The sequence below is a fragment of the Scyliorhinus canicula genome, chromosome 12, assembly GCF_902713615.1.
Source record: "Scyliorhinus canicula chromosome 12, sScyCan1.1, whole genome shotgun sequence".
NCBI lineage: Eukaryota > Metazoa > Chordata > Chondrichthyes > Carcharhiniformes > Scyliorhinidae > Scyliorhinus > Scyliorhinus canicula.
In genome coordinates, this window is record NC_052157.1 from 158,609,757 (window position 1) to 158,637,504 (window position 27,748).

The 27,748-nt window shown below is 47.1% G+C and overlaps 1 protein-coding gene and 1 long non-coding RNA gene across 4 annotated transcripts in view; one reads left to right on the forward strand and one right to left on the reverse strand.

Moving 5' to 3' along the window:
* Window positions 1–6,874: 6,874 nt before the first annotated feature.
* bcas3 (BCAS3 microtubule associated cell migration factor) overlaps window positions 6,875–27,748 on the reverse strand; it is a 1,085,633-nt gene continuing 1,064,759 nt past the window's right edge. For all 3 annotated transcript variants that reach the window (XM_038814687.1, XM_038814685.1, XM_038814686.1), the window contains one exon: window positions 6,875–9,578. In XM_038814687.1, coding sequence (XP_038670615.1) covers window positions 9,430–9,578 — 149 coding nt within the window. In that variant the 3' untranslated portion in view covers window positions 6,875–9,429. The remainder of the gene's footprint in view (window positions 9,579–27,748) is intronic.
* LOC119975126 lies at window positions 19,086–26,038 on the forward strand. The gene is made up of 2 exons (XR_005462661.1): window positions 19,086–19,247; window positions 25,728–26,038. It is a non-coding gene; the product is annotated as an uncharacterized LOC119975126 (long non-coding RNA).

The window sequence follows — 27,748 nt, forward strand, 5'->3', positions numbered from 1 at the left end:
GTAAAGAGGCAATAGATAAGTCACAATGAGAGAAAACAAATATAATTTCAGACAGAACGATAAAAAATCCAGTGCACAGAGAAGTGAAGCCTAATGGTAGACTTTACCAAGAGCTTTGGGGAGTTCAGTTGTTAAAGCACTCAGATTCACAAGTCAGTTTACAATCTATTATTTTTATTAATTGGACTGATTGAAACTAGGAGTAAAATTAGCAGCTAAAACAGTGCCCAACATCTCACTGCAAAATACAGGAAGCCAGTAATTTCCAGTGTTGAAAAGAAGCAAATCTACAGCTAGTGGGGAGCAGGCAACCAGGCCATAATATACCGACGGCAGCACAGGAAGGCCAACGTGGTATTGGCAACTGAACAATGACAGGTATGAGGAAGACTCTACAGCCTGAATGTCTGGCTTTGATTGTGTGTCTGCGAAGGCTGGAGGCACACTATGTGTGATAAAGAGTGACAATTCATTTCTGGACCCAACGCTTTTACTGTATTTACACCACAGTCCCTGATTAGAATCTAATCTGCATCAAAGAACGACGGGTGGAGAATCTGTGGTGGCGCCAGTTCATGGTCATGATTCTGTATGTGGTGAGTTCCTGATTTCGAGGACAGGTGGGAGGGGGGGGGGGGGGGGAGAGAGGAAGTGCTGAGCAGATGGAAAAAGCTTAACGGAATCAACAACAAAAAAAAGTGGATAATTCATGCCTGGCATCTGCCAGCAACTGGTTATAAAGAAAAAAAGTCTGGTATTAAGCATCTTTCACAACCTGAGGACATCCCAAAGCACTTTACAGCGAATTAAGTATTATTGACATATTTCTTGGCTGTACAAAATACAGCAGCCAATTTGCGCGTAGCAAATTCTCCCAAACAGCAATGTGATAAATGACCAGGTAATTTTATTTTACTGATGTTTGTTGATAATGTTAACCTGGACACTGGCGATAACTTCCCTATTTTTCTTCAAAATGTACCATGGGATCTTTTAAGTCTCCCTGAAAGATGGGCACCTGAGTTTAACAACTCATCTGAAAAAGCGCTCCCTCAATACTGTACTGAAGTGTTAATCTAGTGTCTGTGGACTTGACTGATTCAAGAAGTGAGAGCGGTACCAATGTGTTGTGGCTGATACTGGCAGAAACTGGAAATAAGGTACAGAGAGAGGAATTTAAAAGTGTTGGGACAGAAAATACACCCTTTTTTTAATATTACAATAAAAACTAAAAACAATGGCTGATGTGAAATTAATCTAAATATCGCGTCTGCGGTTTGATTTTTGAATGGACATTGAAGTTAATCCAGGTCATATGAATGATTCACCCTACAAATGTGTCAAATGGTCACACTGCGAGAACTGAATTAAAGTGCATTCATTTAAAACACTTTCAAAGCTTACTTTGCTCAGTTTATTACTCATTTACATCACGGGGTGACCTCTCATGTGAAGTGACCAAAAATAAGATCCATGGTGTCAAACCGATCAGCTGCTCTCTTGGCAGATTGGGTTTTCTGGTTGCTTCTGACCACCGATGGTAAATGTGAACAGTTCCTGTCAAACTCACCCAGGTCAGTATTTTTGGTGGATGGAGGGCTGATATATTGCTCTGCTCCAAAAGAACATACTCCCAAAGTGGAGCAACTGTTCATGTGCGAATCTACCACATTCAAGCAGAGGACTTGTTTCTAACCTGTTAATTAGATCAAGGACATTCCTGTCATTTCTAGTGTTAATCTAATTCAAGTCCACACTCCATCCTGTATTGTATCTCTCCACCCCCTTTTCCACTATTCGTTCCTCTGGTAATCTCTCCATTCATTATTTCCACCCATTGCTATATTGTCCTCGTAGAATATATGGGCGGCATGGTAGCATAGTGATTAGCACTGTTGCTTCACAGCTCCAGTGTCCCAGGTTCAATTCCGGCTTGGGTCACTGTCTGTGCGGAGTCTGAATGTTTTCCCCGTGTCTTCGTGGGTTTACTCCGGGTGCTCTGGTTTCCTCCCACAAGACGTGCTTGTTAGGTGAATTGGACATTCTGAATTCTCCCTCATTGTACACGAACAGGTGCCAGAATGTGGTGACTAAGGGGTTTTCACAGTAACTTCATTTTAGTGTTAATGTAAGCCTACTTGTGACACTGATAAAGATTATTTTATTTCCACTTTTCAGAATTCTACCCCACAGTATTCACTTCCTGCTAAAATGCTCTTCCAACGGTATTCCCTCTCATCAGCATTTCCACCCTCTGTTCCATCTTTTTGGCACACCCCACTATGGTCTTCACTCCCTCTGGAATTCTGGCTCTCCAATATTTAGTCCTTTGCTCTGAAATCCCATCCTTCTGATACAAACATAGGAAATGGAGCAAGAGTCAGCTATTCAGCCCCTTGAGCCGGATAGCCCCACTCTGTTGGAATCCATCTGCTTTTTCTTTCCTGTTTTCCACTGATTTTCAATAATACTTTGTTCCTTGTGTATTCCAAGTTATTATTGGGATAGGGTGGGGGTGCACTCTGGAGTCTCTGAATCTGGGAAGTGAATCACTGGACATTAATCCAGTTTATCACAATGCCCCCCACCCCCTCTCACCCACTGCCAAGTCAGACAGGTGTACATCATTTATATCATGATCACAACAAACATCACACAAGTGCTCCAATCAGACTTTGTGATTAAAGACTCCCCCTGGAACAACCACTGCCTGCTTCCCCCATCCACCTCTGTCTCGATAGGTCAGGATTGAGAAATAGTAAGGACCCTTAGAAAGTAGGCTGTAAAATGACTGATAGCAATCTCCACAGGCTGAAACCTTCAATTAAACATCAGGCAGATAACTAAATGTTTGGGAACAAGACATAACTCAGGACAGACCCTCATAAGGCTGAGAGTACAGTGGTAAATCATCTCATTTGGTTTAAATATGAAAAAAGATTTTCCAGCTTTAATTTGGATTCATTGCATCATTTCATTTACATTTTAAATACCTGCATGAATGCATTTCTGTGTTACATTATTGAATGTAAAACAAGGTTAATTTATAACTAATAGTTTGGTGGGTAAATGGGACAGAAGAGATGATGTGGAGTGATTCAGACCAAACTTCCAGGTTCAATTTCATTAAAAGAAATTTTAGAGCGCCCAATTAATTTTTTCCAATTAAGGGGCAATTTAGCATGGCCAATCCACCTACCCTGCACATTTTTGGGTTGTGGGGGTGAGACCCACGCAAACAATGTGCAAACTCCACACAGACAATGACCCAGAGCCGGGATCGAACCTGGAACCTCGGCGTCGTGAAGCCAGAGTGCTAACCCACTGCGCCGCCGTGCTGCCCCCAGGTTCAATTTCTGATTGCTGCTAAGTTAACTGATCTGCTAGAATGGTGTCCAGACAGTTACAACGGACCTTGGTCCGGAGATGTACTGAGATGTGGGGAGGGCTTGGCAGAGTGGTGTTGGGTGCAAAATGACTCCGTCCTGATTACTGTTACCTTTCTGGAAGATGCACGTGTTTGGAGTAAATAAACAGTGTTGGGTCTTGATGCCCCTCTTAACATTAAAATGTCTAGCTTGAGTGGGCAGCATGGTGGTGCATGCAGTGATTAGCACTGTTGCCTCACAGCGCTGAGGTCCCAAGTTCGATCCCAGCTCTGGGTCACTGTCTATGTGGAGTTTGCACATTCTCCCTGTGTTTGCGTGGGTTTCGCCCCCACAATCCAAAGATGTGCAGGGTAGGTGGATAGGCCATGCCCCTTAATTGGAAAAAATGAATTGGGTATTCTAAATTTTTTTTTTTTTAAATGTCTAGCTTGCCCCCATTAGTTAGGGTCTCATATTAAGACTGGCCAAGAATGAGAAAATAGCCATTGTCCATTGAAGCTGTGTTTCAGTGAAGCCCATTTTGCACTATTAGTGCTTTTGAAACTCAGACCACAACAATGTCAGCCCACATGGAACCCCTACCGAAGAAACAGTCAATTCTCCAGCAAGAGCCAGCACCTAAACTGGATCCTAATGACAGTCGGTGCACATGAGTCCAATAGTCAAATGACAGTCAATGTTCTGGAACCCATAGTACAGTTTCAAACAATACCCCAGGAATCCTTACCACAGTGACAGCCCATATCAGTTGAATCAGTACATCAGAGACAGTTAACACTCATTGAACCCTTACGCCAAAGAGAGACAATTCTCTTGGAACTATTACTCCAGATGCCCTGAAACACATACAACCGTTAAAGTCCATGTCAGTTAGAACCTGTATCCCAGTGAATATCATTGTCTATGGAGCTGTGCCCACTTAGAGTCTATGTCAGTAGAACCTTTACCCCAATGATAGTGTCTGTGGCGCCTGTACCCCAGTGAGAGTCAGTGTGTGTGGAACCCATACCTAGTGAGAGTCAGTGTGTGTGGAACCAGTACCACAGTGAGAGTCAGTGTGTGTGGAACCCGTACCCCAGTGAGAGTCGGTGTGTGTGGAACCAGTGTCCCAGTGAGTCAGTGTGTGTGGAACCCATACCTAGTGAGAGTCAGTGTGTGTGGAACCAGTACCACAGTGAGAGTCAGTGTGTGTGGAACCCGTACCCCAGTGAGAGTCGGTGTGTGTGGAACCAGTGTCCCAGTGAGTCAGTGTGTGTGGAACCCGTACCCCAGTGAGAGTCAGTGTGTGTGGGACCTGTACCCAGTGAGAGTCAGTGTGTGTGGGACCTGTACCCAAGTGAGAGTCAGTGTGTGTGGGACCCGTACCCCAGTGAGAGTCAGTGTGTGTGGGACCTGTACCCCAGTGAGAGTCAGTGTGTGTGGGACCCGTACCCCAGTGAGAGTCAGTGTGTGTGGAACAGGTAACCCAGTGAGAGTCAGTGTGTGTGGGACCTGTACCCCAGTGAGAGTCAGTGTGTGTGGGACCCGTACCCCAGTGAGAGTCAGTGTGTGTGGAACAGGTAACCCAGTGAGAGTCAGTGTGTATGGAACCCGTAACCCAGTGAGAGTCAGTGTGTGTGGGACCCGTACCCCAGTGAGAGTCAGTGTGTATGGAACCCGTAACCCAGTGAGAGTCAGTGTGTGAGGAACCCGTACCCCAGTGAGAGTCAGTGTGTGTGGAACCCGTACGCCAGTGAGAGTCAGTGTGTGTGGGACCCGTACCCCAGTGAGAGTCAGTGTGTATGGAACCCTACCCCAGTGAGAGTCAGTGTGTGTGGAACAGGTAACCCAGTGAGAGTCAGTGTGTGTGGGACCCCTACTCCAGTGAGAGTCAGTGTGTGTGTGGGACCCGTACCCCAGTGAGAGTCAGTGTGTGTGGGACCCCTACCCCAGTGAGAGTCAGTGTGTGTCGGATCCGTACCCCAGTGAGAGTCAGTGTGTGTGGGACCCGTACCCCAGTGAGAGTCAGTGTGTGTGGGACCCGTACCCCAGTGAGAGTCAGTGTGTGTGGGACCCGTACCCCAGTGAGAGTCAGTGTGTGTTGGACCCGTACCCCAGTGAGAGTCAGTGTGTGTGGAACCCGTACCCCAGTGAGAGTTAATCTGTGTGGGACCCGTGCCCCAGTGAGAGTCATTGTGTGTGGATCCCGTACCTCAGTGAGAGACAGTGTGTTTGGAACCCGTACCCCAGTGAGAGTCAGTGTGTGAGGAACCTCTACCCAGTGAGGGTCAGTGTGTGTGGGACCCGTACCCCAGTGAGGGTCAGTGTGTGTGGGACCCGTACCCCAGTGGGAGTCAGTGTGTGTGGAACACAATGGAATACAATGTTGACAAATGTGAGGTTATCCATTTTGGTAGGAATAACAGCAAACAGGATTATTATTCAAAGGATAAAATATTAAAGCATGCTGCTGTGCAGAGAGACCTGGGTGTGCTAGTGCATGAGTCGCAAAAAGTTGGTTTACAGGTGCAACAGGTGATTAAGAAGGCAAATGGAATTTTGTCCTTCATTGCTAGAGGGATGGAGTGTAAGACTAGGGAGGTTATGCTGCAATTGTATAAGGTGTTAGTAAGGCCACACCTGGAGTATTGTTTTCAGTTTTGGTCTCCTTACTTGAGAAAGGACATACTGGCACTGGAGGGTGTGCAGAGAAGATTCACTAGGTTAATCCCAGAGTTGAAGGGGTTGGATTACGAGGAGAGGTTGAGTAGACTGGGACTGTACTCGTTGGAATTTAGAAGGATGTGGGGGGATCTTATAGAAACATATTAAATTATGAAGGGAATAGATAGGATAGATGCGGGCAGATTGTTTCCACTGGCGGGTGAAAACAGAACTAGGGGGCATAGCCTCAAAATAAGGGGAAGTAGATTTAGGACTGAGTTTAGGAGGAACTTCTTCACCCAAAGGGTTGTGAATCTATGGAATTCCTTGCCCAGTGAAGCAGTAGAGGCTCCTTCATTAAATGTTTTTAAGATAAAGATAGATAGTTTTTTGAAGAATAAAGAGATTAAGGGTTATGGTGTTCGGGCCGGAAAGTGGAGCTGAGTCCACAAAAGATCAGCCATGATCTCATTGAATGGTGGAGCAGGCTCGAGAGGCCAGATGGCCTACTCCTGCTCCTAGTTCTTATGAACCCGTACCCCAGTGAGAGTCAGTGTGTGTGGAACCCGTACCCCAGTGAGAGTCAGTATGTGTTGGGCCCGTACCCCAGTGAGAGTCAGTGTGTGTGGAACCCGTACCCCAGTGAGAGTCAGTGTGTGTGGAACCCGTACCCCAGTGAGAGTCAGTATGTGTTGGGCCCGTACCCCAGTGAGAGTCAGTGTGTGTGGAACCCGTACCCCAGTGAGAGTCAGTGTGTGTGGAACCCGTACCCCAGTGAGAGTCAGTATGTGTTGGGCCCGTACCCCAGTGAGAGTCAGTGTGTGTGGAACCCGTACCCCAGTGAGAGTCAGTGTGTGTGGAACCCGTACCCCAGTGAGAGTCAGTATGTGTGGAACCCGTACCCCAGTGAGAGTCAGTATGTGTTGGGCCCGTACCCCAGTGAGAGTCAGTGTGTGTGGGGCCTGTACTCCAATGAAATATTTCAACATTTTCAGGAGAGAAAGGGAGAAATCAGTCAATAAAGATGAATGAAAAAAAGAATAAAATTTGTTAAAGTTCAATGACCTTTTGTCCGCTGTGGGGCTCAGAAATGCTCCTTACCCGGACCAACATTTTTAGAGATGACTCATGCAGCAAATGACTGTGTTTCTGTTTGTGGTCTGTGTGTTGTGGTTGCTTGGCCTGTTCTTGAGGCAGCCGCTAAGCCCAAGTGAGAAAACCAATGGCTGCTTATTATATTGGTGGCTTCGGACTCAGACAGGATTTCAGTGACTGATGCACACAGGCTCCAGTCAATCGCCCACACTTCAACCATCATGACCTACAATCTGTGGCACGGCAAAATAACGTCACTTCCATGGGAGCATTCCAGAGTCAGTATTGTTGTGAAATGGGGCAATGGCTTCTTGGGCTGTGGTGCATTGCTGGGGACCCTGACGCACAACACTGAACTCAATGGCAGGAATGCACAAAGGTTACTTAAAGGAACTCAATCCCTAACTGTGGGCGTACCTACACCACATGGACGGCAATGGTTAAAGGAGTCAACTCCCCACCACCTTCTTGAGGGATGAACATTAAATGCTGATTTTTCCAATGGTTCCCACTTCCTACAAATACATTTTTTTAATGGAGCTGTCCTATTTTTTTTTCAATAATGTATTCCCAATTTAAAACAAAAATTATTTCAGCAGGAGACATGGTGGGCAGAGCTTGGTGGCATAGCCAGGATGTATAATAGCCAGACAACATAGTGCCACTGTGCCAGACCTTGATGCTGTAATTTTGCAATGTGATGTCAATGTATCAAGGTGTTATACCAGGAAGTATGTGGGTCACATGGTGCTTTCTGAGATTTCTCTTGGGATTGAATGGGAAAGACAGAAGATGGGAAGATGACTCACTCTCGGTCCACCAATGCCAAAGCTGTTTAGGCAGTATTCCGAAGCGCTGGTAGTGGGGCATTGCCAAACCTCCAGATTGAGAAAAGCGCCATGGCAGAGGGATAGATCTTTCAGAACACTTTTCTTCACAGAAGGGATTAGTTTGAGCAGAATAATACAAATATCTCTAAACACAAACCTCTTTGCACTACAGATTCTGCTGCAGGTTTGTTAATTCTGAGCAATTACAAATTTATGTTTAAATAAAGTAGACTTGGCGTGGGACACAGCAGAAATGGGAAGTCTGAGTTTTATTCTCAGTTAAATTCTGCTCCATCCAGGATTAGGGAGATGAAAAACACAGCTAAGTTCCTTCTTGCTTCAGGAAAGAGGTTTGTGTGGTTATCAGTTGATGGAGGGAGCCAGTTTGGCACTAAACCCTCCTCAAAAGTTGAATTAACAATCCATTTCAATAAAATTGGTAACTGGGGTATTCCCATGGAACCATAAGTCTCGAGAGAGTCAGCACTTCAAAAGAAGAGGCTCAAAAATAGGAGGACAAAGGGAGACAAGGTAAAAATATATTTTACCCACTGTTAGCTGCAAGTACTTGAAGGGATTTTTGGGAACCTTCCCATTGATGCGCAGTCCCATCAGCAACCTCGACTCCACAATTCCTTTTCAATTTCTTTCCAATAATTTGGAACCTGGTGAGTGGGAGCACAGAGGCCTCGGAGCCTGGGAACTAAATCCACAGACGCCTGCACTTAATTCAGTTCACTCCTGTAATTCTCATTCTTTCAAGAATACACCCACTAGCCCTGAAACATCCCTGACCCTCTCTGCTCCCCACCATCCCATTTTTGTCAATGGGGCCAACAGCACTCACAGCTTTAGGGAAGTAAAGGGGATGGACGGGTAGTCCCGACCCTGTGCTGTTCAATAATGATGGAATCACAGAAGGGACAAGAACTCTTTAGATAACAGCAGGTTCTCAACCAAACCGAAACGGTATCTCTTTAAGGCTCCCAAGTGAGCCACAATAAGGCAACAACAAAAAAAACTGCTCACGCACACAGCTGCTCCCCTGACCTCAGGAATGAAACAACTGTGGCTTTGCAACATATTTAAATTCTTAAAGAGAAACAAACAAGAAATGAAGTCGATGTCAGAACGACCCTGATATAGCAGCTTTGGGGCCTTCCGTTTGTCAGTGTGTGAAATTGGTTGGGATTCAGGGGGGATTTGTCAACCCTGGAGAATCAGAAATCCCAAAGGGCATATCCACACTTCACAAGTCAGCAAAAACTGGAAGCTATAGGATAAAGCATATTAAAGCACCCCCCTCCCCCACCTCACAGATGACAGTCTCTCACTCTGGATGTTACTAGAGGGGGCTAAGTGAGATCATATTCGATATTCCATTATTGGCTGCAGTCAATCTTGTGCGGAAAAAAAAGGTTACTGGCTCCGATCTTAGTGAGAGGTAGGGGGTGGGGAGGGGGAGGAGGGGTTTAGTTGAAACTTGTGGGGAACAGGCTGAGGGGCTGGTTTTCATTGGTGGGCAGTGGTGAGCGGTAACCCTCGAAGTTGCGTGGGATGCTTCCGCTGGTGGAACCGGAGCTGTTGCTCAAGGTCTCGATACTTCCTTCACGCTGGAGTTCTGTAAGAGAAACATGAGAGAAGCCATTCAGCCATCGGGGGCATTGCAGATCAACAGGAAACCAAACCCTCCCCGGCAATTTTACCCTCTGATTTTCTTTGCTAACTTTCCCTTTCCTGAGGTGGAGAATCACCTTGGGGATACAGTTCTGCAAACAACTGCCACCCACTTGTATTGCTCCCAAGCAGCCATTTTCCAGGTAAGTTAAGATGAAAGGAAGAAAAAGCTTGCAATTAGATAGATAGAGCCTTTAACAGCTCAGGAAGCCCCTGAAGCTTAACAACGAATTAAATACTTTTTGGATTGTAGTCACTGTTGTAATGTAGGAAACAAGGTAGGCAGGCTGAACACAGCAAGATCCAACTACAACAACATGATAAACGATAATCTGTTGTTTAGTGATGTTGATTGAAGAATAAATATAGGGCAATACGCTGAGGAGAACTCTCCTGCTCTTCTTTGAAATAGCGCTATGGGGGTTTTTCTATCGAACTGGGAGGGCTAGAAAGTCTCATTCAGGAACAGGACCCCTGGCTGATATCCCCCCCACCGCTGTGATGAAAGGTGGAACAGCAACCAATTAGGATGTGTCACCCAGCTGAATCAGCGAACTCAGTAAAGGCCATGGACTGAACCAGGCATGTGAGACTCAGTCCCACAATGGACTGTGTAATTACCCACTGAGTCATTGGGTACTGGAAGTGCATTCTTTGCTGAAAACTGCAGGAATGACTCCCATTAAACGAGTACTGAGGGAAAAAATTATACCGAGGGGTGCGTTACACCCCACTCTGTGACTCATTGCCTCGGCTAAAAATCTCTCAATAAGAGGCAACATCTGGAACCTATGCTTGAAGTTTGCTTTTGATTACTGAACTGAATGTTTAATCTATTTAGTACTCCTGCATACTGCAGGCAGTTTCCTGATCCAGGAAATGTGGAGGGGGCAGGTGGTGTTTTTCTGGGTTCACACTAATGCTTCTCTGTCATCCAGATGTCATTGAGTGGGGAGCCTGATATTTCTTCCATGGCAGAGGCAATCCTGGGAGCTGCCAGGAGAGTATCAGGCATTCTGCTCACAGCTCACTGGGTGTTTCACACCAGCTAAGTAACATCCTTGGCCTGATTGATGCTGTGGGCACAAGATGCAGAAGACAGATGTGCCAACAAATGTTGGGCTGAGGTCAATGACTTGGCATTTAGTGGGATCACAGGAACTATGACCCCCCCTGTCACAGCTAATCACTACCACTTTGCCAGCAAACTCCTTATTTGAGACCGCCTTTTTTTTTTAATTTAAAAAATTTATATTTTCAAATTTTTCCAATTACGGGGCAATTTAGCGTGGCCAATCCACCCACCCTGCACATCTTTGGGTTGTGGGGGTGAAACCCACGCAGACACAGGGAGAATGTGCAAACTGCACACGGACAGTGACCAGAGCCGGGATTGAACCCAGGTCCTCAGCGCCGTGAGGCAGCAGTGCTAACCACTGCACCACCGTGCTGCCATGTTTTGAGACTGCCTTGATATTCATTTTGCCCATCATATTGTCCCTCAGCCTCTCATCCCAGGTACTAAATGAGCCACTTTCTGACACCAGCTGGCAATTAATCACCCATCAGTATGCGGTAAACGTCCGGACATTTAGGCAATCATATCCAATTGCAATTTCAGCAGAAATGCCTTGATTCAGAGACTGATGTGACTGAGGAAATCGCTACCACAATTAATGATTGAGATGAATAGCATAGATGCATTGAAGGGGAAGTTAGATTAATACATGTGGAGAAAGGAACAGAGGGATATTCTAATAAAGTGAGATGAAGACTAACGACCCCCGGAGAGAGAAAATAAATGCATCATCTCTATCTTAAAGATAGACCTTATATTCTTAAACCGTGTCCTTTAGTTTTGTCACCCCCCATGATGCTCTAGGTTGGTGGTGCAGAGTTGAAAAATTCTCTGTTTGGAGCACATGCACATGTCCCTGATTTCTGGATGTTACCCCATAGCTAGTGGATCTGGAGCTGAGCCCTGACAGTCAGGGAGAAAAATGTATAAATGTTGCAATCTCACTATTTATGCTGGGGTCTAACCTGCCATTGACCTCTAATGTTAACCCTGTAAGAGGAAATAGAGTTGGAGACAGGTCCATTCATTTCAAAATCTATAGCATGTACATCCCACCCAACACAAGGCAAAAAAGCCTGGGGTCTGATGCCACCTGAGCAGGGCAGGGGGGTTATTGTATGATGGAAAGTGAGGGACAGTCAGGCCCTGACTCTCTTGGTAAGAAGGGTCCTACTGATGCTCTTTAGAGGTATGCTGACTGTACCACTAGTAACAAATAAGTTACCTTTCTTTGAGGGGTCCATGCCTACGCTGCCAAGGTAGGCCCAACCCCTGCCCATCCTGAGGTCAGATGTGAGTGCGTGAAACAAATTCAGAGTGACTGTTCTACTATAGGGCTCTAAGTCTGCTGGTTACCAGGTGTTGAGTCCTACATGAAGCGGCTTTGGGCAGTTTCAACCAAATTCCTGTGGATTCTGATCCAAAGCTTAAGACTGCAAATTGTTTGACACAAAACTGGCTTCATCATCCAGAGATGACTTAAGCATGAGTTTGCTGAGAGAGGAATGGTGAAGTTGGACTGTTCTTTATAAAGTCTTGCTTGTGACAATGCAATAATACAGCATAGGAGAGCCACTCCACCCATCATACGTGTGCTAGCCCTCCAATTAGTTCTATTCACCCTGCTCTTTTCCCATCGCCCTGCACAAGTTTAACCTTTTACGTTTTATCCCATTTTCTTTTGAAAGTTACCATTGAAAGTTACTGGGGCTGGTTTAGCACAGGGCTAAAGAGCTGACTTTTAAAGCAGACCAAGGCAGGCCAGCAGCACAGTTCAATTCCCATACCAGCCTCCCCGAACAGGCGCCGGAATGTGGCGACTAGGGGCTTTTCACAGTAACTTCATTTGAAGCCTACTTGTGACAATAAGCGATTTTCATTTTTTTTTCATAATCACATTCATTCATTGACTCTGCTTCCAAAACTCTTTCCAGTTAGTACATGCTGGGAAAACATCATGAGAGCTTCGTCCTAAATCTAACCACAAGATAAAATGCCTCTTGGGCAAGGACATGAACATGGGTAATGTTGTGGGATTGTCTGCCAGTCACAGTCAATACCCTTTAGGGAGAGGTGAAATGAAAGCTGAGAGAGAATAAAACCTACAAACACAATCTCGTTTCACCCCCTTTTCTCTCGGTCTTCTATCAGAAACATACTTCTCAGTTTAGTGACCCACCCCCAACCCCCTTCTCTGTGTCCTGTTGAATTCAGGAAGTGAAGGCCCTAATTTAATTGTGCGTTGACACTAATGAACTATCCCACACTAATACTCAACTTATCCTGTCTGATTTTTCATCTTCATCTGGCGCTGAAGCAGCTGTCTCTGGTTATATGTCTCCTGTCTCGGCATTTGCTGCACAGCATCCAATTGAAAAATAAACATAGGCCAGAGCTGCAATCAGACCCAGTGCCGTTTCCCTGCTGCAGTCGGCTCCTGAATTTGGAATCCATGGTTTGTGCGATTTCTGGCTTTTTTATTTCCATGACCCACTCCCTCCCCCATCTCTTCCCCTCCAGGAGTCTCCTGTCCATCTGGCCTCCCTGGTGTGGGAGGAAGGGTGAGTGGCCCATTCTCAGCTGACAGCACAGTGAGATGGCCAGTTTCCCAGACAAGGAGTGGGAGGAACATATTTACCACCAGTGAGTGAACAGCACATTTGGCTAATACACTATCCCTTGCACCTCTGCGAAGCTACACTGAATCGACAAGGACTGCTGGGATTATGGTTGTAAACTGTGAGCTGTGAGAATTCTACACGGAACAAATTTTAGGAAGTCTTTGGAAATGAGCAATACAATAATTAGTGAGTCAATTGACAATCTCACTCTGGAGACTCGACAAAGGGTGGCTAATGTGGTGATTGGGAATATATGTGTTGTCATAATGGGAATCCATCTGAAATTAGGATTATGGCCTGTCTTTTGTGGAGTGCAGAGTGAGCCTGGATGCCCATCCATCCCACACGTCTATTGAGGAAATAGGATTTTGTTGTGGCAAAGTGGGTCATGCATTCAGAACAGAAAATGGATTGATGAGATTTGATGATCAAGAGGTGACTCTTCAACTGCTTGGCATCATCAGCTACATTGAAACACCCCTTGATTTCCCTGCTGGTAATGCTCATAATGGTACTAAGCCATTTAGAACAGGAGATCATGCAGTCTTTAATGCCTCCTGTACTGTGTTAGCTGGTCTCAGACACGTAGCAGCTGGAGCTTTCTAATCAGTATTTGGCAAACCTGCATATTAGTATGAGACAGCTAGTCTCACTCTGCAATGCAGCTTGCCTGATCTACCGAGGCCCTGGGATCGAACCCCGTCGCCTCCGAGACCTCAGGTGGGCACTGTTCAGCGCTTGTCCCCACAAACGGGGACCAGATGGAATGGCACTCAGGGCTGTCGCCCAGGGGATTGGTGGCCCCGAGGTGCTTGCCCCCTTGGGCAGAGTGGCACCTGGTACTCTGGTGTCAGTTGTGCACCTTGGTGCTGCCAGCCTGGCACTCTGGAACTGCCAGCTTTGCACCAAGGCAATTCCACCTGGGTGCCAGCCTGGCACTGCCAAGGTGCCCAGGTGGCACTGGCAGGGGTGGTGCCCGGCTGGCAATTCCACCCGTGCTGGGAATCGGGTCTGGGGTATCCTGAGTGGGGTGCGAGGCAGCCCCAAGGACTCCCTTATAGGTGAGTTAGGGCTTTGGGGAATCCAGGGGTCGAGAGATCAGGATGGTATTTAAAATGGTGTCCCATAATCCTCCTTGCTCTGTGAAGTTCTCGCGAGTGAAGCCCCTCAGTGCAGGAAATGGGACTACGTCTAGCCTTGGCCCCAGATTGTAACAAAGTCCCGTTCGATAGCGATAGGTGTTTCTTGGTGCTGTGTGTGCCAGGAAACACCCGGCTAAACGCCCTCAACACAGGACTCTGCTGCAATTCGGTTAGATCGCGCCCAAGATCTGAAATAGCTTTTAAAACATGACAGACATTGAGTCTGGCATTGTTAAATGCTCATAAGCTTTTGTATGAAGTACTCCACTCCAGAGACTCGAGCACAAAATCTCGGCTGACCCTCAAGTATAGTATAGAGGGGCTGCTACACTGTTGAAGATACTTTCTTTCAGATGAGACGTTGGTTTAGCACTGGTTTAGCATAGTGGGTTAAACAGCTGGCTTGTAATGCAGAACAAAGCAGCAGCGCGGGTTCAATTCCAGCCTCTCTGAGCTGGCGCCGGAATGTGGCGACTAGGGGCTTTTCACAGTAACTTCATTGAAGCCTACTCCTGACAATAAGCGATTATTATTATTATTAAGACTGTGGCATTATTTCAAAGAACAACAGGGGACTTTCCTCCATTGTTACAGGGCCAATATTCTTTCTTCAACCAACACTACTTTTTTTTCTTCAAATTTAGAGTACCCAATTTTTTTTTTTCAAATTAAGGGGCAATTTAGCGTGGCCAAATCACCAATCAGCGCATCTTTGGGTTGTGGGGTTGAGACACACGTGGACACAGGGAGGATATGCAAACTCTACCAGGACAGTGACCCGGGGTCGGGATCAAACCGGGTCCTCAGCGCTGTGAAGCTGCAGTGCTAACCACTGTGCCGTTTCTTGAACCAACACTACTATCTGGGCATCATGTTATTGCGTTTTTTGGGAGCTCTCTGTGCTAAATTAGTGACTATACTTCAAAAGTGCTTAATTGCTTGAGAAATGCTTTGGGGTATCCCGACATCATGAAAGTTGCTATATAAATGCAAGTTCTGGTACACTGAAGCCTACCATTCATCATAAAATAAACTGTGCCAAACTCTGTCCCCAGTGTACAGCCTCAATCAAAGGGAGCACAGGTTGGAGAATTAATCTCAGGAGTCAGCTTGGCCAATTAATTTGAATGACTGGTAAATCAGGAATGTCCTGAATGGGACGTGCTGACCTTTTTGCCCAGTTCTCTCAGCTCCACGTACCGCAAGTGGGAATGCTGCAAATTTATCCTTGTATATCACTCAGATAACACTGAGCTAATGTCCTCTGAGGGTGCTCACTGTAAAGGATTCCAGGGATTGACAGGCAGTCATGGCACGGATCACAGTAATGGAGACAGGAGCAGTGGGATGAACAATGGAAACTCGGAAAGGATCATATTGAATAATGGAGCAGGCTTGGTGGGCTGAATTACCGACTCCTGCTCCTGTTTTTATGGCCTTATTTCTTGGTTTCACTGCAAAGATAATGAAATATGTGGGGCTAAATCTTTAATTCCCGATGGGTGCGGAATGTTGTGCTGCTGGCTGACATGCTATTTGTGGAAGTAGTGGGTAACCAATTCAGCCAGTTAAAGACCTGTTGTCAGATGGAGGCATCAGGGAAGAGTGTAGCTGACTGGAGGTACCTCCTTTAGCTGCAACTGCAGGCTTCACTCCACACTGGCTGTTGAAGAGAGGGTGCTTCTATCTTAGGACTTGAAAAGGCAGGCTCCTGCTTCTTTAGTGTTGGATGGCCTGCTATTGGCCTTCTACATTCAAGAGACCACTTGCTGTCTTTAATTGGACAGCAAGCTCACCATCTGGCCATTCTTTGGCCAATGTGGGGATAATCATAGCTGCATAGCTGTTCTACCTCCTGACTCCATAAAGCCTGTGCACCATCCACAAAGCACAAGTCAGGAGGGTGATGGAATACTCTCAACTTGCCTGGATGAGGGCCACTCCAACACTCAAGAAGCTCCACATCATTCACGGCAAAGCGGTCTACTTCATCGATATCCAGTTCATCACCTTAAGCATTCACTCCCTCCACTACTGACGCACAGTGGCAGCTACAAGATGCACCGCAGCAACATGCCAAGATTCCTTCAACGATACCTTTCAAACCTGCAACATCTACCACCCTGAACAACAAGGACAGCAGGCGCATGGAAACATCAGCACCCGCAAGTTCTCCTCCAACATTTTGACTTGGAATTCTATCGTTGTTCCTTCACTGTCATGGGATCAAAATCCTAGAACTCTCTCCCTAACAGGGGCAGCATGGTAGCATTGTGGACAGCACAATTGCTTCACAGTTCCAGGGTCCCAGGTTCGATTCCGGCTTGGGTCACTGTCTGTGCGGAGTCTACACATCCTCCCCGTGTGTGCGTGGGTTTCCTCCGGGTGCTCCGGTTTCCTCCCACAGTCCAAAGATGTGCAGGTTAGGTGCATTAGCCATGACAAATTGCCCTTCGTGTCCAAAATTGCCCTTAGTGTTGGGTGGAGTTTCTGGGTAATGGGGATAGGGTGGAGGTGTTGACCTCGGGTAGGGTGCTCTTTCCAAGAGCCGGTGCAGACTCGATGGGCCGAATGGCCTCCTTCTGCACTGTAAATTCTATGATAATCTATGAAACAGCACTGTGGGCATACCTACATCAGACGGACTGCAGATGGACTTTCTCAAGGGCAATTAACAATGTACCAAATGCTGGATTTGCCAGCAATTCTCACATCCGTGAACGAATAAAATACCCACCCATCATTTATTCCAGTGAATACTCTTTCATCTCCAATCAAATCTTCATTTCAGAATCCTTGCCCAGTTCAATCACCTTTGAATGGCCTGTCAGACTGCCTTCAAATTCTCTTCATATTTCTCTTTCTATGACTCTTCTGTCTATTCATTCAATATTTTTATTTTGTTCTTTGACTCAAAATGACGCACACAATTTGCACTTTTACACCTCACAACATGCTTCCTTCCATTTGCTGGTAGTACCACTGGGTCCCTGGCACAGTGCCTAGGGACCCTGGTTCAATTCTGGCCTTGGGTGACTGTGTAGAGTGTCTCCGTGGGTTTCCTCCGGTTTCTTCCCACAGTCCAAATATCACTGTTGCTTCACAGCGCCAGGGTCCCGGGTTCAATTCCAGCTTGGGTCACTGTCTGTGTGGAGTCTGCACATGCTCCCCGTGTCTGCGTGGGTTTCCTCTGGGAGCTCCAGTTTCCTCCCACAAGTTCCGAAAAACGTGCTGTTAGGTGAATTGGACATTCTGAATTCTCCCTCTGTGTACCCGAACAGGCGCCGGAATGTGGCGACTAGGGGATTTTCACAGTAACTTCATTGCAGTGTTAATGTAAGCCTACTTGTGACACTAATAAAGATTATTATTAGAAAGATGTTCAGGTCATGTGGATTGGCCATGATAAATTGTCCCTCAGTGTCCAGGGATGTGCAGGTTAGTTTACGGGGGTTGTGTAATGGAGTAGACCTGGGTTGAGTGCTTTTATGGAGGGTCATAGAATCCCGACATTGCAGAAGGTGGCCATTCAGCCCATCAAGTCTGCACCAGCCCTTGGAAAGAGCACGCTACTTAAGTTTAAGCCCATGCCGCCACCCTACCCTGTTACCCAATAAGCCCACCTAACCTTTTGTACACTAAGGGGCAATTTAGCTTGGCCAATCCCCCTAACCTGCACATCTTTGGATTCTGGGAGGAAACCTGAGCGCCCGGAGGAAACCCACGCAGACAAGGGGGAGAAAGGTCAAACTGCACCCAAGGCCGGAATAGAAGCTGTGTCCCTGGAGCTGTGAGGCAGCAGTGCTAACCATCGTGCCATACTCAATGAGCCAAATGGCCTGCTTATGCACTGTAGGGATTCTATTATTTTGCCGAATCAGACTGGCTGATTAGAGCTCACACTGCATGTGTGAATCTAAGCAGGCAGCATGGACAGACTGTTTGACAGTTGGGGCCAGCGACAGTGAAAGTCAGGCTGACTTTTCCAGTCACTATCCACAGGTTCTGGGGCTCACTGTAGAGGGACAGATATGCCAACAGGGATTCAACTTGGGATCTTCCCAGTCTGTAGTAACAGTGCTGCACTGCATCCCTCAGCCTATGGAACAGCAGCTGAACGTTTACTCATATCGTACGGTAATGTTGACTTCTTGTAGTCAACCACAATAACTTCATTGAAGCCTACTTGTGACAATAAGCGATTATTATTATTATACAGGCAAGTACATGGTAAAAATAGGCCAGAACATCTCCTTCTATTTTCTCTTGACCAGGACCTTTCTCAGCACAAGTGTATGTGTTAATTCAACAACTATTTTAAACAGTAATAATGCTGTCGAAATTCCCACAAATCCGCATTTAAGTGGGCTTGGCTTTGGAGTCCACTGATCTGTGGTGATTGCAAGTGGCAGAAATCTTTGTCGGCAAAAGATGTTTTGAAGTCGACTGGTTGCAAGGGGGGGTCGTGACCTTTAATTACTGCCATCTTAACACTTCTCATAAGGGTTACAGAAAATCATTTAACGGTTATGCATTTTCAAATTATTTTTCTCACGTTAAAAATGATCTGCTCATTTATGGGAAATGTGATTTTTTTTCCCAGTGCTGCTTTTGTTTTGATAGCTGGGAGAGGTGTGTGGGTTGGAGCAGCGTGAGGGGAGCTGGTGGCTGAGGCCCAGCAATAAGTGAATCCAACAGCTCAGTGTTAACGCAGGGCCAACGATGATTAACTACCGATTTGATCGCCTTGGCCTGACCTCCTGCTCAATGAGGTATCTATGGTTTATGGACTCTAGTTTTCTGATGAACTGCTTCACAGTCTACACCATTTCACTGAGCACCTGAACTTCAACGCAGGTTGTCCCAAAGTCATGCCATAATTTAGTGGATCAGTGGCAACAGCCACACCGCCATGCCTCAAACACATGGTGACAATGGTCATTTTCAGACAATCACACAAACTACATGCATTTATGTAGCACCTTTACCATAATAAAACATCCCAAGGCCCTTCACAGGACAGTAGTGAAACAAAAATGTGACAATGAGCCAAAGATACACGAGGACAAACTGAAAGATCACTCAAAGGCCTAGGGGGCGATTCTCCGAGCCCCGCGCCGGGCCGGAGAATTGCCGCAACCACGCCATGATGCCCCGACGCCGGCACGCGATTCTCCGAGGTGTGGAGAATTGGCGCCATTTGCGGCGGCACATTTGGTGCGGCGCCGGCCATGGGCCACTGGAATCGACAGGGCCGCCGATTCTCAGGCCCGGATGAGCCGGGCGGCCGCGCCGATACGAAAGAGTCCCGCTGGTGCCGTTCCCCCGGTTGCTGCCGGCGGGAACTCTGCGGAAATGGTCGGGGGGGGGGGGGGGGGGGGGGGTGGCCTGTGGGGAGGGGGGCTACTTCACCTGGGGGGTCCTCCAATGGGGTCCAGCCTGCGACCGGGGCCCACCGATTGGCTGGCGGGCCGGCCTCCCCCCCCCCCGGCCTACTTCTTGGTGTGGCCGGCCCCTGAACACCGACCCCATGTTGGTTGGGGCCGGCGTGCTAAAGAAGTCCCCCGCGCATGTGCAGGTTGGCGTGGCCCAACTGCGCATGCGCGGGTTGACACGGCACCCATTTGGTGCCGCGTAAGGAGGCTGGAGCGGTGTGAACCGCTCCAGCGCCGAATCTGTCGTACCCTGGCCCGGTTCGCGCCGTCGTGAAACGCGATGGCATTCACGACAGCGCGAACACTTGGGCCCAATATTGGACAATCGCCCCCCCCTAGATTTTGAGGAGCATCTTAAAGGATGAGAGAGGAGTGAAAAGATTGAGGGCTTATGACCCAGGCAGCTCAAGGCCTGGTCACCAATGCTGGAGTGAAAGAAGTGGGGGATGATGCAGAATTGAAGGAACACGGCGATCTCAGAAGGTTTGATGAGGTTAGACAGGTTTGGAGAGATGAAGGTTTGGGTTATTTGAGCACCAAGATGACAAATTTAAAAGTGAGTTGTTGAATTAGGAGCCACCATTGACCTGCGAGCACAGGGGTGTTGGGTGGATGTGACTGGGTGCGAGAATGAGGTGAAGCTCAGGGAAATTGGAAGAGGGGAGATTGGCCAGGGGGGAATTGGAATAAAAATGGAAAATGCTGGAAAAACTGAGCAGGTCTGTAAGCATGTGTGGAGCGTGAAACAGACCTAACGTTTCGATCTGTATGACTCTTCCCCAGGTTAATTGGAGTGGTTGCTGTTTATTCGTCCGTCCCTGCTAAATATCACAGCAGGACAGAAATTGAGGTCCCGCTTTGAGGAACGCCCGTGTGAAAATCAAAGACTTAAATGTCTTGAATACTTCCACTGTTACTCCATGAAAATACCATTCATGTGTAACAGATCTATTTATCATATCACATGACAGTAGTGAAGCCATATCATTTGAGTTTATCTAGATTTACACTGTTGCCTCACGGCGCTGAGGATCCGGGTTCAATCCCGGCTCTGATTCACTGTTTGTGTGGAGTTTGCACATTCTACCTGTATCTGCGTGGGTCTCCCCTCGACTACCCAAAGATGTGCAGGGTAGGTGGATTGGCCACGCTAAATTGTCTTTTAATTTGGGGGGGGGGGGGGCACCCTATCTAGATTTAGGGTGCAAAATATAGCCTCCCTGTGCCCGACTTGGGATGCGACAAGGCCAGTAAATCTCACGAGAGACCTCTCTCATGTTTACTGGCCTTGGGCAGCATGGTGGCGCAATGGTTAGCACTGCTGCCTCACAGTGCTGAGAACTTGAATGCGATCCCGGCCCCGGGGTCACTGTCCGTGTGGAGTTTGCATATTCTCCTCGTGTCTTCATGGGTCTCACCCTCACAACTCAAAGATGTGCAGGGTAGGTGAATTGGCCACACTAAATTTCCCCTTAATTCGGAAAAAAAATGTATTGGGAATTCTAAACGTACATTTAGAAAAATGATTTACGGGCCTCATCACGATCTCGATCCCACCCATTGAAGTGAGCAGTTAGTCACACTTAAATATGCCTACACCAGATCTACCCAGCCCCTGGGTCTTAACGGCCTTGCCTCAGAGACTCCAAGCGGGTTTCCATTTAGACCTGGTTTCCCAAATGCGGACCAGGCATACCGGCAGTTGGGGGGGGGGGTCTCTCAGGCACTCGGGGCCCCCCTGGTGGTTGGGCTGTGGGCAGGGTGGTACCCTGGCCCCCCGATGCCACCTGGGCACTGTGACACAGACAGCCTGGCACCCTGGCATTGCCCATGGGCACCCTGGCAGTGCCACGGTGGCATTGTGCCGGGGATAGGGCCCGGGCTTGCCCAGCCCTTATGAGATGGGGTGAGGGGGGCTCGATGACCACCCATCAGGTGAATTGGACATTCTGAATTCTCTCTGTGTGTACCCAAACAGGCGCCGGAGTGTGGCAACTAGGGGATTTTCACATTAACTTCATTGCAGTGTTAATGTAAGCCTACGTGTGACACTAATAAAGATGATTATTATTGGGGTGTTGGGGGTGTCCAGAGGCTGTGGTAGGGGGTCTAGCGCTGATCTCTTCCTGCACTGGCGTGCGGAGCTCGTTAGTGCAGGAAAGGGAACTAAGTGCAGCTTTGGCGGGGCGTTCCTTACCGAAACCAGAAATGAAGCAGAGTCCTATTTAATAGTGTGGTTGTTCTCGGCATTGGCAGCACCGGGAAACACCCGACTAAACATGCTCGACACGGGACTCTGTTTCATTGCCGTTAAATCATGCCATTAGAAACAATTGCATTTAAAGGGTAACAAGGTGGCGCAGTGGTTAACACTGCTGCCTCAGGGCTCCACGGACCCGGGTTTGATCCCAGCCCCGGGTCACTGTCCACGTGGAGTTTGCACTTTCTCCACGTGTCTGCGTGAGTCTCACCCCCACAACTCAAAAGGATGTTTTTAGGGCAGGTCTTTAGGGCAGCACGGTAGCATAGTGGTTAGCACTGTGGCTTCACAGCGCCAGGGTCTCAGGTTCAATTCCCTGCTGGGTCACTGTCTGTGCGGAGTTTGCACGTTCTCCCCGTGTCTGCGTGGGTTTCCTCCGGGTGCTCCGATTTCCTCCCACAGTCCACAGACGTGCAGGTTAGGTGGATTGGCCATGATAAATTGCCCTTAGTGTCCAAAAAGGTTAGGAGTTATTGGGTTACAGGGATAGGGTGGAAGTGAGGGCTTAAGTGGATCGGTGATGGGCCGAATGGCCTCCTTCTGCACTGTATGTTCTATGATGTGTAGGAAAGGTGGATTGGCCATGCTACATTTCTCCTTAAATGGGAAAAAAAAGAATTGTGTAGTCTAAATTTATTTAAAAAAAAGAAACAATTGCATTATGCGCTGTTACCAAACCTCCACCCTTAGGTACTTCACACAATTAGTACCATCAGCAAAGAGAAATGATCAAATGTGCCAGGAAGTTCTGAATCCCCACTCTGAGCCAGGAGGCAGCTTTCAGGTCAAGCACCAACAAGCCGAGACAGTTTGGCTCTGTGAAAGACAAAGTGCCTGGACACTTTCCCAAGGCCACTAAAGGCTTTTGGATGAGTTGTTAAACCATCTGCTTTCTCAGGTGGCTATAGAGGATTCCATGAGATGATTACAAAAAGGAGAGGGGTTATCCCCAGTGTCCAGGCCAATATTTATCCCTCAAATTGGCATCACTAAAAAAGATTACCTGGCTAGTACCTTGTGGTAATTTGTGGGAAATTTCTGTGTGAAAATTAATTGCCGCATTTCCTTCACCAGCAACTCTGCTTTAAAAGTATTTAATTGGCTGTAAAACACTTTGGGACATCCCAAGACTGTGAAAGATGCTATTTAAATGCAAGATTTATTTCATTTACTATCCCTCGTTCCCCTGTATAATCCAGCTTTCCACAAAGTAGGAGGATCACTCTTTGGTTAAGTGTAGACCTCTAAACCTGTATATTTGACGGCCTTTTATACGATGGAAAATTATCTTCAGCACAAGACAAAACTGAGGCAAGGAAAGGGAACAGAAAGAACTTGCAGTACATATCACCGTTGAAGACTTTAGGAGGTCTAAAAGCACTTCACAGCAAAAAATGTTTAAATGTACTCATTGTTGTAATGAAGGGCAATGTGACATCCAATTTGCACGCAGCAATCACCTACAAACAGCAAAGAGGTTGTGCTTTTTATAGTGATGTCAGCTGATGGATATATGTGGACCAGGACATGGTGAAAATTTCTTCTTCAAATAATGCTGTGGAATTGTTTATGTCCACCTGGTTTAACATCTCATTTAAAGACAGGGGACTGAATCCTCCGGTCGCCGACGCCGAAATTGAGTTTGGCAAATGGCCAGAGAATCCAAGTATACGACAGAATCGGGGGGGGGGGCATTTTCATGATGCTCCACCCCCTCCAAAGCAGCGTACTCTAGGAGTATGCCTCACCACGTATCAACTGCCTCAGGACATTGCCTGAGACCTGCCCCCCCCCCCCCCCCCCCCCCACCCCCATGCTCTGCCCCCAACTGGCTGAGATCTCGATGGCGTGGGTCCCCCATGATCTCATCCGTCGGGAACTCAGCATGGCAACTGCGCATTCAGTCCAGCAGTGCCACACTTGGGGGAGGGCCGATCCGCGAGCAGGGGGGGACATTATTCGCGGCTGGGGGGAAATGTGGGGAGGGGTGGTCTGAAGTGCGCAAGCTGGCCAAGGGGGGGGGGGGGCACTATTTTGCGGGCCGGGTCCGCAGGCTGTGTCCGCCATGTAGCATGGCACGGCCGCTGCAGGCCACCGCTGTGCGCATGCGCGGCCACGGACTCGGCAATTCTCTGGAGCGTACCGGCAGCTAGAGCCGGGTGCTGTACGCTGCCATCCTGCTAGCTCCCAGCAAAACAGGGAATCGGTGGCCGTTTTGCGGCAGTTCTCCTGGCATAAAATGCCACCGTTCCCACGCCGGCGTGGGGACATAGCCCTAGAATCGGAGAATCTACCAGGATCTCCGATAGCTGTCCCTCAGTGACATGCAGCAGTTTCAGCCTAAATTATGCACTCAAGTGAGTCTGGAATCCATGACTGTCTTGGTGAAGAGGGGAGAGTCAATTAGAATGAAGCCATTTAATTTTACACAACCAACATTGGCCACTGTCCATTAAGGAGCAATCAAACATAATCAGGCCCCAAATTGAAATTACTTGTTGAACCGAGTGTTGCTAAGAATGCTGCTGTTAACTCTGTTGCCCCTGTCCTAATTCACATGATGACCTATTCCCCCATCACTCCTTTGCTTGTTTGCTCCTGGCCCACCAGCGTCTCGCTTTTAAATCGTTATTGTTTTCAAATCCCTCCGTGGCCTTGCTCCCATCTCTGCAATCTAGGTGCCTTCAACTGACTAGGACCTAAACTCTGGAACTTCCTCCCTAATCCTCTCGACTGTCCTCACCTCCTTTCTCACACTATTTAAAACCTCCCTTCAGACCAACGTTTTGGTCGCCTGTTTAATATTTCCTTATGTGGTTCAAATTTTCTCTGGTAACGTTCCTTGATGTGTACTAAAATGTTTTACATATTAAAATACAATAGGTGAACATGTCTTTGTTTATGCAGTGCTATAATTTTCGTTTAACTGCAGAAAGAATTAAACTGTCCAGAGAACCCCCACACTGACCATCTGCAGGTAAACAAAATGTCAAAATATGGTTTGTTTCCTGTGGAGGTGATGGGACAAAAATAATTCATTATAATTAAGATTTGCACGTCAGAACTTTAGCTGCATCGTATAATCCAAATGATGATGTGACTCACCTATTCAAGAAGAGTTTATACCATCAGGATCATTTGTAGAGAGTGGGATGGTGGGTAGTCCCACCATCTGGACCCCTTTTAAAATAATCAACCCAGAAGAGTTAATTATCATGCAACATTTTGTGTTTATTATTGTTGCTGATTTTAATTTTCTTTTTGCAATGACATCATGAGAGTTATATCACTTTGCTCCCTGCGCAAAGGAATTTGACTGAAGCATGTGAGATTCAGGCACGATCCCTGGGGAGTTCAATGCCTGCGACATTTTGCCTCTAACTCTTGCACTGCAGGGCTCTGGCCAACCACTCCCCCCCCCCCCCCCCCCCAGTGATATTACCACGCCTCATCATTTAAACAAACAGAACCAAACAGAAATCCGAGTGATTTATTGCCAATGTGAAATATTTTTGCCCTTTCAAATGTAACTGGGTTGTGTTTATTCTATCCAACAGATTGCGGCTGCCCCTGTATATGAAGATCGGCAAGACGATTACAATGCTGTATGGATATCAATTGGTTTTCTTTTTAATGAATTTTACATTCATCACAGTGAGGGAGGATTGTCTTGGTGAGCAGAATATTTTTCACTTCAGGCACCCCGGTGCCAACAGTGAGTACTCCCAGGCGAGAACTGCTGCTGAAATCAAACCCACCAGGCATTTTCAAAAACAAATTATTGGAAAAAGATGATTGAAAAATATGGGGAATGAGCAGGAGAATGGGATTGTATTGGGCAATTAGAATAAATTTGAATAAAACACCATGCAGACTGTTTTGATCCTGCAATTTTCTATGATTCTTTATAGCTGTCCATACAGGCTGCACAGTGGCTAGCACTGCTGCATCACAGCGCCAGAGACCCGGGTTCGATTCTGGACTTAGGTGACTGTGTGGAGTTTGAATGTTCTCCCCGTGTCTGCGTGGGTTTCCTCCAGATGCTCCAGTTTCCTCCTACAGTCCAAAGGTGTGCAGGTCTGGTGGATTGGCCGTGATCAACGCATGGGGTTGCAGGGATAGGGGGGCGGAGTGGGTTAGGTGGGGTGCTCTCTCGGAGGGTTGGTGCAGACCTGATGGCCTCCTTCTGCACTGTCAGGGATGACCAGCTCCAATTTAATGATTAGCTCTCCTTGGTTTGGACTCTCCACCAGAGGAAACTATTTCCTTGTATTTAAACTATCAAATCCCTTCACCATTTAAAATACCTCAATTGAATCATCCCTCTACCCCTAACCTCATGGGGACACAGGACATATTTATGCTATTTGTCCCCATATCTTCTCCCTGTAAGTCCTTATGTAAATACTTTAGGGCCAGTAGAGGAGGAGATTTTCATCCATCAATCTCGGCTGAATTGAGACCTACATCATTACTGATATTTATGGTGGAGAACACTTGCCAGTGAACAGCCAGATGGCACAGTGTGCCAACACTCTAAACCACAGATTGGCTCAACTCCCAGCTTCAGCTGACTGACCTTTCCCGCAGATGGTGCTTTACGGATCTCTGCCAGGTCTCCAGGTGCAACTCTCCAAGTGGACCTGAAGGGACCGACCGACCGATAGGAGGCAGGGAAAATACAGACCAGGAAATGCTATCAGCTGAGCAACAACAAGGATTTAGGAGTGAGTTGTATTTTCAAAGAATATGCATCCTTACAGGGCATTTTTAAAAAATGGCACAGGCTGCCAGCATTGAAGTTTTTTTATTCACTCATAGGATGTGGGCGTCGCTGGCTAGGAAAACATGTATTGCCCATCCCTAAATGCCCTTGAGAAGGTGGTGGTGAGCTGCCTTCTTGAACCCGCTGCAGTCCAGCCGCAGGAGTAGTTTAAAGACAGACAGGCCAGTTTGTGCAATGTCACAGCTCAGCTTCTGTTTCACAGAGCGTCATCCCAAACTTACCAACAACAACTTGCATTTAAATAGTGCTTTTAATGTAATTAAAAGATCGAAGGCACTTCATAGGTAACAAACAAAATTTGACACCGAGTCTCATCAGGAAATACTTGGAAGAAAGAGGTTTTTAACGAACTTCTTAAAGGCGTGTGAGGCAGTTAGGTTTGGAGAGGGAACTCCAGAGTTTAGAATCTATGCATCTGAAATCATAGCCTTTAATGATGGAGTGATTCAAATCGGAGTGCACAAGAGGTCACAATTAGAGAAAAGCAAAGATTTTAGTCTAAGTGCAGAGGTTACAGAGATAGGGAGGGGTGAGGTCATGGAGGATTTGAAAAGAAGGAGGAAAATTTTAAAATGCATTGCTGGACTATGAGCCCCTGTGGATCAGTGAGCACAGGGGCGATGGGTAAATGGGACTTTGTGCCTGTTGGGATACAGACAACAGAGGTTTTGATGAATCCAGAAAGTTCTTTATTTATCCGGAGATCAGTAGGTGGTGGAGCGGAGGGGCTTGGTTTAATTGGTAAATCTACAGGTGAATGACTGCTTAGAGATGGAGTTAGAAGGGCAGCCT